The sequence below is a fragment of the Mytilus trossulus genome, chromosome 1 (genome assembly GCF_036588685.1).
Source record: "Mytilus trossulus isolate FHL-02 chromosome 1, PNRI_Mtr1.1.1.hap1, whole genome shotgun sequence".
NCBI classification, from domain to species: domain Eukaryota; kingdom Metazoa; phylum Mollusca; class Bivalvia; order Mytilida; family Mytilidae; genus Mytilus; species Mytilus trossulus.
Genome location: NC_086373.1, coordinates 112,347,935 through 112,361,162, shown reverse-complemented (window position 1 = coordinate 112,361,162; position 13,228 = coordinate 112,347,935). Strand labels below are relative to the sequence as shown.

General features: G+C 33.6%; 2 protein-coding genes across 2 annotated transcripts; one reads left to right on the top strand and one right to left on the bottom strand.

The window, feature by feature from the left end:
• Window positions 1–1,678: 1,678 nt before the first annotated feature.
• Window positions 1,679–2,167, top strand: LOC134706014 (variable charge X-linked protein 3B-like). Its single transcript, XM_063564727.1, has one exon. The coding sequence runs from the start codon at window positions 1,679–1,681 to the stop codon at window positions 2,165–2,167; it is 489 nt and encodes a 162-aa protein (XP_063420797.1).
• Window positions 2,168–2,789: 622 nt separating this feature from the next.
• Window positions 2,790–12,730, bottom strand: LOC134698115 (uncharacterized). Its single transcript, XM_063560408.1, has 4 exons — window positions 12,610–12,730; window positions 4,830–4,948; window positions 4,235–4,372; window positions 2,790–3,174 (listed from the first exon to the last, which is right to left on the bottom strand). Exons 1-4 carry the CDS (start codon window positions 12,623–12,625, stop codon window positions 3,052–3,054), a joined length of 396 nt encoding a protein of 131 aa, XP_063416478.1. The 5' UTR covers window positions 12,626–12,730; the 3' UTR covers window positions 2,790–3,051.
• Between the last annotated feature and the right edge of the window lie 498 nt (window positions 12,731–13,228).

Sequence of the window (13,228 nt, the reverse complement as noted above, 5' to 3'; positions counted from 1 at the left end):
GTCTCGCCTTGACGGAGTCCAAAAGCGAGACTTAGGTATGCTGTTTCCTGCGTCGGCGACAGCATCAACAATGTATTAGTTTGTGATGAGCTCAGTTTTATGGGGAACCACTTGTGGTATGTCAATGATAATTGGTATGCAGATGTATTACCATTGCCATGGAGATTATTTGGCTCCGCCCCCTCAGTCATAGTCTATTGACTTTGAATGGTTTGCTTACTTTACATGTAATAGTTTGTGATTAGGTCAGTTTATGGAGATCCACTTGTGGTACGTCAATGATAATTGGTATGCAGATGTATTACCATTGCCACATCTCATTGCCATGGAGATTTTTTGGCTCAGCCATGGTCTATTGACTTTGAATGGTTTGCTTACTTTACATGTATTACTTTGTGATTAGGTCAGTTTATGGAGATCCACTTGTGGTACATCAATGATAATTGGTATGCAGATGTATTAGCATTGTCACATCTCATTGCCATGGAGATTATTTGGCTCCGCCCCCTCAGTCATGGTCTATTGACTTTGATTGGTTTGCTTACATTACATGTATTAGTTTGTGATTAGGTCAATTTATTGGGATCCACTTGTGGTAGGTCATTGATATTTGGTTTTCTATGATAAACAAATGACTGAGCTGAACCATTAGTGTTAATTTAGAAAGTAAGGGAACACAGAATAAATGTGTAAAAACCATGGAGCTATGAAATGTGTTCAAAGTATTAAAATTTCAAAGAACTTATTGTGTTAAAATTGGGATTTTTTACCATGAGGAGCCACATCGCAAAAGGATACTCGGGGTTTGCTAAATTACGGAAAAATGAATCGCATTTCGTACCCCGAAAATTTAACCACATATGTAAAAATGTCTCAGCTTCGAAACAAGCCATCATACATATACAAGTTTACGATATGGGCTGAGCAACAGAAGAAAACGTTACCATTATGGCCTGTGGAGTAACAATAACGCATATTGCCCCAGCTGTAACTTTGTCTATAAGAAATTATTAGGGTAATTTTGGTAAGAAATGAAAGCTTAAGGACTTGAGAATCCTTACTGAATTTTTTGGTTTTTATAATGCAGAAATATATGAAATAAGAAAAGAAAGATACAATATCTTATTTCATATATTTCTGTAAAATATTATTGTTTGGCTTACTCATTGGTTGGTCATTGATAAACAATTACCCTGCTGTCTAGATTAGAAATACTGTGCCTTGATGCATTCATTTTCATGGCTACCAATATTCATGTATAGAGGGAAAATTACATTTTCGTGGATATTTAATTTTATGGTTTTGCAAAAGTCTGCATATCTTCCTATAGAAAATTAGTAATTTGTTGAATATTTAAGCTTGTAATTTGCCTGTAACTACGAAATGCAAGCTGGCAAATAATGATCAATTAATTCTTGAATGAACTGACAAAAAATGATCAACCAATGAATAAGCTGACACAAAAATGACCAACCAATGAGAATTCCAATATGTAATGATCAACCATTGAGTGAGCCTACAAGGTATGACCAACCAATGAGTAAGCCAACATGTAATGAGTAAGCTGACATGTTATGATAAACCAATAAGTAAACTGACATTTCATTATGATCAACCAATGAGTAAACTGCTATATAGTGGTCAACCAACGAGTAAGCTGACATGTAATGATTAACCAATGGGTAAACTGACATGTAATGATCAACCAATGAGTAAGCTGACATGTAATGATCAACCAATGAGTAAGCTGACATGTAATGATCAACCAATGAGTAAGCTGACATGTAATGATCAACCAATGAGTAAACTGACATGTAATGATCAACCAATGAGTAAGCTGACATGTAATGATCAACCAATGAGTAAACTGACATGTAATGATCAACTAATGAGTAAACTGACATGTAATGATCAACCAATGAGTAAACTGACATGTAATGATCAACCAATGAGTAAGCTGACATGTAATGATCAACCAATGAGTAAGCTGACATGTAATGAACAACCAATGAGTAAACTGATATGTTATGAACAACCAATGAGTAAACTGATATGTAATGAACAACCAATGAATAAACTTACATATCATTATGATCAACCAATGAATAAACTGACATATAATTATAAACCAACGAGTAACTTGTTTTATAATTGTCCATATAAATAACAGCAATAAAAGTAATTCAGCAGAGAATATGGTTATTTCCTAGTATTTCTAAATCATACTGTTGTCCTGTTTTCAATCACTTGTATCCCTTATCTGTCCATAAAACATGGCTCTGACTTTTCAAAATGAAAACTAAATACTGTCAAATCTAATTTAACATAAATGGGGAATTTGTCCATGGGATGATGACCAAACTTGCATATAACCTTCTAAAGGGACATAACACAAAAACTGTAAAAGTGACGCTACCAAAATTTCTACTTCTCTTGAGTTTTGGGGCTATAAGCATATACACAAACTTCAGTTAGAGAAAGGAAACTAAATGTAATGGGGCATAAATCTAGAATGGTAAAAGTGACGCCACCAAAATTTGAACCTGATCTGTGTTTTGTGGGATGAGGCTTTGTGCATAAGTTTCATAACATTTGGTTGAGGCAAGCTAAAGTTAGCGATTAATAACAAATATTTAGCCGTTTTCAATTTGTAAGGGGCATGGATCTAGAATGGTAAAGGTGATGCCACCAAAATTCATTCTTGATCTGTTATTGTTCAGAAACCAAAAATATCTTCTGATAACCACAACATGAAAGCATTATAAGTCTAATAACACAAAAAATTCGTATAAAAACAGCACATGATATATTTTTCATTATTATTAATAGTTATACAAATCAGTAGCAAAATCAGAAAAGATTGGAATTCTAAAAATGGTCTTTTAAATCAGAATCCACTGATAATAATAAAGAAATCACTGTGTAAATGTTGGTACAGATCTTTGTTTCATTCATTTGTGTTCTATAAATCAGTCTGTATATGACAGTCAGTTTGGAACAAGTTTCCTATCATAGTTACGGTATTTATATATCAGTCTTTGTATATTGTTTTCAGTTAGGAACATAGTTTCCATTAATATCAATATTGTTCGTCTTAGAGTACATATTATTGGATTGCTGAGACAAACATCCTTTGAATGAGTTCAGTCGTATATCAATTTCTCCATCTTCAAGCTGAAAAAGAAAACATAAGATAAATATGAGTAATAATGACAATAAAATAAAGATATGTGGCATGAATGCCAATGAGACAACTATCCACAAGATTTAATGGTAGACAACTTACTCTTAGGGCAATAAATCAAAACCTGAAACTGTAAAATTTAACAATTTATTGCTCCAGACATTGGTCTTATAATAACTCTTGAGAAAAGTTGTTGTTTAGACCATGTTTTTCTCTTGACTGTTTATGACGTCTTTACACTAAATCCATTGGATGTGTACTGATTGATAATTTAGTCTTAGATGCATGATTTTTTTTATTAGTTGTTACTGGCTAACAACTAACTGTCAGTAACTGTGAGTACTCTCAGATCTGTAATTAATATCTTTCTGTTGTTGGAATATACACGAACTTGGTCAAATCCACTTTGTGTTTTTGTTATATGTATTTCTTTTTGTATCCATCTAATGATTTAAGCCTTTTTCAACTGATTTTTATAGTTTTTATTATGTTGAGCTGTTACACCACTGTCCCAGGTTAGGACCGAGTTTGGATCCCACTAACATGTTTAAACCCAATCACATTCTGTATGTATGTGTCTGTCCCAAGTCAGGATCCTGTAATTCAGTGGTTGTTGTTTGTTGCTGTGTTACAAATTTATCTTTTTTAGGCTGTTAGTTTTCTTGTTTGAATTGTTTTACATTTGGTGGCCTTTTAAAGCTGACTATGTCCTATAGGCTTTGCTTATTGTTTTTAAGGTGTACAGTGACCCATAGCTGTTAATTTCTGTGTCATTTGGTCTCTTATGGAGAGTTGTTTTAAAGGTGTACAGTGACCCAAAGCTGTTAATTTCTGTGTCATTTGGTCTCTTATGGAGAGTTGTTTTAAAGGTGTACAGTGACCCATAGCTGTTAATTTCTGTGTCATTTGGTCTCTTATGGAGAGTTGCTTCATTGGCAATCATACCACATCTTCTTTTTTATATCTTCTGTGCCATTTCTGTTACATTTCTACAAAGATAAATCTTAACACTGACTTTGATATACTTAAATGGTTACACAATACACTTACTAGGTCATTTTTGTAGAGTTCATCAAAGCAGAATTTTGACATGCACTCTCTGACACACATTAATTGGTCCACACCTTTATGAGCAAGACAGTCTGGTCTACCTTCACAAGGATTTTTGGCACTTCTATATTTTTTATCCTGTAAAAGAATCCAAGACTCTAATGTTACAAACTGTTTCGTTCAGCCTTTATATTAAAATATGCAAATTAGCAAACCTGAACTATTAAAGTTTAAAAACAAAATTCTTCATCATGATTTAATTTTTTTTATATATAATCTAAGAAGACATTTCTCAGTGAACTCTATAAAACATATGTGAGTAAGTACTAAGAGAAAGGAGAGCACCAGATTAACATGAAATTAATAGTATCAAGTTGTCTTAATCTTTTGACCTAAGGACCAAGAACCTTCAATAAATTATTAATATTTTTTATCATTGAGTTTGTAGTTTTATTTGCTGATAAATGAACAGTCGACCATGAAAAAGAAAATGTGTCTGTGTATTCAAGGATTATAAACAATAATATTTTGCAAAATAAAAAAATGTGTACATGACGTATCTACTTAAAAGTATTCCATATTTCATAGGACTTACATCTCGTTTCTTTTTGTAAGTGTAACGCTTGAACTGGTACATAGTATGCTGACAGAAAACTTCCAACAACAATAAACTGATGATGACAAATAAAATCTTCACTTTACCATCCATATCACCTACATGTATAAAACAAACAATTAAACTACATATTAATATTTTTACTATCATAATCACCTATAAAACTAACAGTCAAACATAAATAACTTTAAAATTGAGAGCTAATTTCTCTGAATGAATGACAGTTTGGCATCAGATTAGCCTGGGTAAATGATGTAATTAAACATTGAAACCAATTGAACCACTTCATGTATGTTTTAGTCCGATATTACGCTGTCTTCCTTGCCCCAGGTTGTCTGGCAAAACAGCTGTCGTACATCAAAGTAATCCCAGACTTGTATGTTTATTTCTTTGACTCTAACTGTGATATCATAACATATAACATGTATAAAGCATTGAGACATATGAAATGTATTTGAAATTGTTCAAGTTGTCAATATGCAAATTATGGGGTACTTTCAATTTGCAAATTGATAAAGAAACCCATCAACTACAAACTTAATTTTTAATGGCATACAAGACAACACTCTAAAAAGGTTCCTGGTTCGAATCCCGTCTGGGATGAAAATTTCAGGGACTTAATTTTCGGCTCTCCCTTGACACCATTTGCGAGTATGGTCTTGAGGAAACGATGATAGTCCGTCGGACGGGGACGATAAATGGCTGACCCGTGTTAAGAGAGAGCCATATCTCTTGCACGTTAAAGACACCCTTGTAGATTTCGAAAAAGAGCAGGCTAATGCCGCTACAAGGCAGCACTCGCACCCGCAAAGTGGAAAGGGATTAATATAAGTTGCAAAACTTGTTTCCCAATCCACTATAAATAAATATGTTTGAACTAAACTAAACTCTAAAATTTATCCAGATATAAACATAGGCTATAGACAGAATATCAGTACCATGTATATTGTACATGCAGTTACATTAGATGTGACCAAGGGAACTGTCCTTGGGCCTGTACTCTTTTTTATATGCTTTTAGAAACTTATTAAACCCAATATGACTGAGTTAGATCTATTTATGTTTTAAGTAACTATATTTTAAACTATAATCCAAGGGCTTTATTACAGTCGATGGCGAAACTTTCACCATGAAAAAAACCTGCCTCTACGGTGTCAAGATCATTCCTCCATTTCTATTTACATGTAAGCAATGGTGAACAGACTGATACAATGATACATGTGTATATTGCTTAATATATTTATTCAATAATACAATAACCACTATTTTCATTTTAACAATTCTACATAATGTCAAGTCTTTATTGCTCTCCTTTAGTCAAAATGACCCACAAGCTGTGTGTTGGAAACCATGAATCTATATTGCTTCTGATTTTGGACTGCTCAAATTTTAGTGAAAATTTTAATATTGATCAAATAACAGTCATTACAAAAATATCTACCGAATTTTGTCATCAGCTATATATTAAAAGACTTAAACTGTTGGAAGGGCTCAAAATAACATCAACAATTACCAAAGTGACAAGTTCATCAAATGTGTAATATTTCTAGGTGATCAGTAACTTTAAAACATAAATATTATTTGTCTTAAGGTTCATCATAACCTTTTGGCTAATATGGCCGTATTTACACCACAAATTTTACTCTGAGTACAGACAAACATATTCACCTGCAAAAGTTTTAAGGGATGGCAGGAACTAGATATATAATTTGTTACTGCATTTTATGTTTTAGAAAATTATAAACTTTGCTAGATTTTGCTTTCCAGTTTTTTTCGTTCCTGCAGAAGGTGCCAAAATAAACTAATTCGGGAAAGAGGTTTGAGAATCTCCCCTCATATAATACATGTTGTGAGTAATATTGATTTAAACGGACAATAGATGGAAAATTGACATCTGCAGACAATAGGTGATTTAAACTGTGTAAATGAGTGGACCGTATCAAATGAAACTCGGGTGTTTGTTTATTTTGCTATCTTCTGCAGACTGGAAAAAAACTGGACATCAAAATCCATGTAAGTTTTTAATTTTCTGAAACGTATACTTCATATAACTTTGATATATCTAGTTCCTGCCATGCCTTAAAACTTTCCTATATGTACCAGTTTCTCTGTACTCATAGTAAATTTTGAGTGGTAAACACGGCCATATTTTTAAATTCCTTATGATGAACCTTAATATATACATATCAGTAATTGAGGTGATGGCAAGGTAGTCTGCTCCTTTTTTCTATAAACTTTACTTATAGTGTTGAGACCAGCTTTAGTAGTATAGGCCGTGTATACATGTACATATTTCACTGAGAGGACCTATGGAGAACTTGTGTATATAGTGTATATATGTTTAAAGTGCTACAAGAAATTCTTGGTGTTCCTAAATGGAAGTATAATACATACATACAGAAGAAGAAGAAGACTATGGTAGGATAGTCTCTAAGAAACTATTTGCTGGTAAAATGATTGACTAATTATTTGAGTTAAATGACTTCTGTAGACGGTTTATCATTTTTATGTAAATAATTTTATATTTTATATGCTATTATTTTGGTTTTTTTTCTACAATTCACTGTCTATGTATAGTGCACCATCACTGGATTTTACCCTGATGTAATATATTTTATCCCTGTTTCTTCCCCCTTTTTTAATACTTTAATATTTTAATATTATGGCAAAATCATAGAGTGGGTAAAGGCCTGGCTCACACAACGACAGCAGTGTGTAGCAGTTGAAGGCGAAACATCTACAAATGCCTTTGTAAAATCAGGAGTACCCCAAGGTACAGTTTTAGGTCCATTGATGTTTCTTTTGTACATCAATGATATTGGGGATGACATCAAGTCAAAGTTGCATCTCTTTGCAGATGACAGCCTATTATACTTAGCAATAGACTACAAAGATGACTGTAACCAACTACAAAAAGATCTAGATAAATTGATTGACTGGGCATCTAAATGGCAGATGAAATTTAATGCTTCAAAATGTTATGTACTAAGAATAACCAACAAGAAAAAACCTTTATTACATGACTATCATATGCATGGCCAAGTTTTAGAAAATGTAAGCCAAAACCCATATTTAGGAGTTCAGTTTACCAACAATCTGAAATGGGATATACACATCAATAACATCATGGCAAAAGCAAATAAATCACTAGGCTTTCTGAGGAGAACATCGGCAAATTCCCAGAAGAAATTAAGAAAAGAGCATATCAAGCCATTGTCAGACCAAATGTCGAATATGCAAGCAGTGCATGGGATCCATATCAAGAAAACCACATCAAACAGATAGAAATGGTGCAAAGAAGATCAGCACGTTTCATCAAACATCAATACAGCAGAGAACCTGGGTCAGTTACGAGTCTACCATCATTAGAAATAAGACGGAAAATAATAAGGCAGGACAACACGGCAATACCACCGAAGCAAATTTAGAAACCTTCAAACCTCAACAAACACCTACAAATACAGCTTCTTTCCACGTACCATCAAAGACTGGAATACTCTACCAATAAGACTGTTAAATATAGAAGATGCAGAGGCATTCAAGAACAGCCTCACAACTTATTTAACAGAGTAATCACGCAACAAACATTTAATTTCACATGTAAATACCTTTTTAAATGAGCACCATATTGAATGACCAAATTATTACTTGCGTGATGGGTCTTAGACCCTTTGCATTTCAACGATATAGATGCTCATATGCCACCATGCAAACTTCAAAACCATCTTTGAAAAAGAGGAACATGAACATACACATGATCAGAAAACACTCAGTTCAATAACAAACTTAGCAAGTCTGAAATTAAAAGTAAACAAATGCAGACCAGTTAATAAATATTTATTCATAATCCTACTTGCAAATGCCTTCGATACTGAAACAAACCCAGGGCCTAGAAGTCCTAGATGGCCATGTGGTACTTGTAACAAAGCAGTTACCTGGAAGCACAAAGCTGTATGTTGTGACAGCTGTGATACCTGGTTCCATATTAACTGTCAAGGTATACACTCAAATATTTACAAATTTATGGATGCAAGCAACATCTCGTGGGAGTGCTTACAATGTGGTATGCCAAATTTTTCAACATCATTATTCAACTCCACATACTCAATAGATACAGAAAATCAGTATTCTAATCTTAGTAAATGCTCAGACTTGAGCAGCCCAGGTGTACCAAATGCAACATCATCACCTATAGAATTACCAGTACATAAAAACAACAAGGGTTCACAACAGAAAAGGCAAAAATCAAAAATAAGAAAACCAATACGAGTAATCAATGTAAATTTCCAATCACTTTGCAATAAAAAACCTGATCTACTTGAAATAATCAATTCATGTAAACCAGACATTATCATTGGTACAGAGACATGGCTAGACAATTCAATACCATCAACTGACTTTTTTCCTAGCAACTTGTACAATGTATACAGAAATGATAGACCAACAAACAACAAAAATCAAAGCCATGGTGGTGTTCTAATAGCTATCACCAAAGAGTTTATTAGTTCTGAAATTGTAGAACTAAAAACAGATTGTGAAATAGTATGGGCAGAAATAAACATCTCTGGCACAAAAAAGATCTGTGTTGGTAGTTACTATAGACCCCCATCAGATAAAGGTACATCTCTGGAACAACTCAACATCTCCTCAAATAGACTAGATAATTCAACAACCACAAATATATGGTTAGGAGGGGACTTTAATCTTGGACACATAGACTGGTCAATACCAGCATTCATCTTAGGCAAACCAGATGCTAAACAACATCAGCTGTTACTAGACATAATATGAAATCATAACTTGCACCAAGCCACAGACAAACCAACACGTAAAGACAGAATATTAGATCTCATTCTTGTAAACAATCCAACTAGTATAAACAAACTCAACACTTTACCACCTATTGGCTCAGCGGATCATGATATAGTTTATGTAGAAATGGACACCTGGCTTAAAAGAGTAAGAGAAACACCAAGAAAAATACTTAAATATAAAGAGGCAAACTGGAACAACATAAAAAATGACCTTACTACAACACTTAATACCATCAATAATATATATGACTCGAGTGATGCAGATACACTATGGAACACCTTCAAAAACGATCTTCTAAAATCAATAGAGTTAAATGTACCTCAAAAAATGCTCACATACAAGCATAGACTACCATGGATAAACAACAACCTTAGGAAACTCATTAACAAGAAAAATAAGTGTTATAAAAACAGAAATAAAAATCCTTCCAAATACAAGAAACTAAAACAAACAGTTCAAAAAGAACAAAGGAAGGCATACTGGAACTACATAGAACAAATTATTTGTGATTTACCAATCAATGAACCGGACCAACATCAGTTCACAAACACAAAACCAAAAAAGCTATTTCAGTTCATCAAAAGCACTAGAAATGATAATACAGGAATTGCACCTCTGAAAAAAGAAGGTGTACTTGTTACAGACACTACTGAAAAAGCAGACATCCTTAACCAACATTTTCAGTCAGTATTTACTAAGGAACCACCATCTAATATTCCTGATAAGGGTCCAAGCCCATACACAAAAATGCCAGATATAAACATCACTACACCAGGTATCGAAAAATTGCTACATAAACTAAATCCACACAAAGCAAGTGGTCCAGATAACATCAGTGGACGTGTATTAAAAGAACTAAAAGCACAAATAGCACCCATACTTACCACCATATTTAACAAATCTCTGAAATCGGGAAAAACACCAAAAGACTGGAAACATGCAATTGTTGCACCAGCATTTAAAAAGGGTGAACGATACAAGGCTGAAAATTATAGACCGATTTCACTCACTTGTATTTGTTGTAAGTTGATGGAACATATAGTGACAAGTAACATCATGAACTATTTAGAGGCAAATAACATTCTTTACGACCTCCAACATGGGTTCCGAAAATCCAGATCATGCGAATCACAACTTATTCAATTTATACAAGAACTTCATAACAACAACAGCAAAAATATACAAACAGACCTCATTATTATGGATTTTGCCAAGGCCTTTGATAAGGTTCCCCACAAACGTCTACTCTATAAACTAAAATACTATGGCATTCAAGGTAACACTTTAAATTGGATTCAGGCTTTCTTATCAGACCGTACGCAAACAGTGGTAATAGATGGAATAACATCAAATACAGCACCAGTAACATCAGGTGTCCCCCAAGGAACTGTCCTTGGGCCTATACTCTTTTTAATATACATTAATGATTTTCCGGAATACCTGGAACACAGCAAATTACGACTCTTCGCTGATGACAGTATTATATACCGAGAAATTACATGTCAACAAGACTGCACAAATTTACAAAAAGATCTTAACCCTTTCCTCCATTGATTTTTTTTTTTTGCATACTTGATTCGCATAGGATTTTTTTTAATAAAATGCTGAACAAATGCTTTAAAGTATTAAGGCATTGCAAAAAACAAACTATTTCATCAAATAAATTTAAGTCAGATATTCCTATGATATTCCTTTTCATATTGGATACAAATTTTATTAAGTCAACTGCAGACACTTTGTAGTCAAAGTGTTTCAACTGAGGTACTACACAGGCGTCAAAAGGCGTCATTATGGAGTAAGGGGGGTGGCGTCAAAAGGCGTCATTATGAAGGAAAGGGTTAACGCAGCAGCGAAATGGGAGGCTGATTGGCTCATGGCCTTCCATCCTGGAAAATGCACTATCTTAACCATCACACAAAAAAAACAACCATTTAAACACGATTACATCCTTCATAACCATACTTTAGAACTAGTAACATCTGCAAAATATCTTGGCGTAACCCTACAGTCTAACTTAAAATGGAACATTCACTACAACAACATCGTATCAAATGCAAATAAATCTCTTGGCTTTCTTAGGCGAAACTTAAAAATTTCTAACTCCAGTATCAAATCCTGTGCTTACCAATCAATAGTGAGACCAAAACTTGAATATATGCCTGTAGTCTATGGGATCCACACACAGCAGATTATAAAAATAAGCTAGAAATGGTACAGAGACGTGCGGCCCGATATGTATGTAACAATTACCACAACACCAGTAGTGTTACATCCATGTTAAACGAACTACAATGGCCCTCACTCAGTGAGCGCCTCCTCAAAACCAGACTTATCATGTTCTACAAGGTTATCCATGGACTCATTGCAATCCCGTCACTAGTCCTCATACCATCAGATACTAGAACAAGAAAATTACATACTCAAACATTTCGGCAAATATCCACCTCTAAAGACAGCTACAAATGGTCATTCTTTCCGCAAACAATCATTCAATGGAACATGTTGCCACAAGTTGTGGTAGCAAGTCAAACCATTGAAATTTACAGAGATCAGTTGACACCAACTGTTCTCCACAACATAATTTAATTCTATAAATAACAATGTACATATTTTTTAATCACTTGTTGTTTTCTTTCATGTATTAAATATCACCAAGTATTCTACTAAGTTAAAGATAAATTTTTGTTCATATTTTTTAATCATATACTCCGCGCATGCAACAGTTCGTAATCTTCAATAATAATGAAGCTGTAACTGTATATCAGAAGAAGAAGAAGAAGAAGAAGAAGAAGAAGAAGAAGAAGAAGTAGATGTACCCGATAAGGGGTGTTCCTTATAATAGGAAGCTCATACGAAGAAAAGAAAGAAGGATATCTGTTGTTGAAATACTTGTATACTTGGGCACATGTTTCAAAACATTACTTTACATGAGTCTCTTCCTTACATTTGTTTTTCTTCATTCCATATTTCCTTCTGACCAAGAGAGTAATTTAGAAAAAAAATATATTGTTTTGGGTTTTTTTCCCATTCAACCGGAACTTCTGTATTTTATTGATCAATGTCGGATTGGAATTGCAATTCCGCGCCTTTTTCTGTTCTGTTATAGAAATCCCTTCTTCATAAGAGCACTTCACACGATGTCGAATACATGTTTGTAAACCTTGGTTTTTTTTAACGGAGAAGTTCTTTATTCTTTATGTAATCAGTAATTACTGGGATAATTTTACTACTATGATTAGCAATATAGTCAGGTTCTGATGAAACTACAGCATTATAATTTTCATAGAGTAAAAACCATGTTTTAGTGAAATTTGGAGATATAATTTTTGTTGGTTTTTCTACCTCTGAAACGAGAAGGCTTTTTACAACCCTAAATTTGCTCACAATTATACAGCATCGTTCCTTGGTACCTGTTGCAACTAAACAATCAGTTATATGTAAACATTTTCAGCAAAATATTATAAAATCAAGTGAGAAAAACGTTTGCCGCATCTCTGAAGTAGCAACTCTTAAATACTTTCAAGTCTTTTTTTATAAATAATTTAACATATACTAGCCTGTTT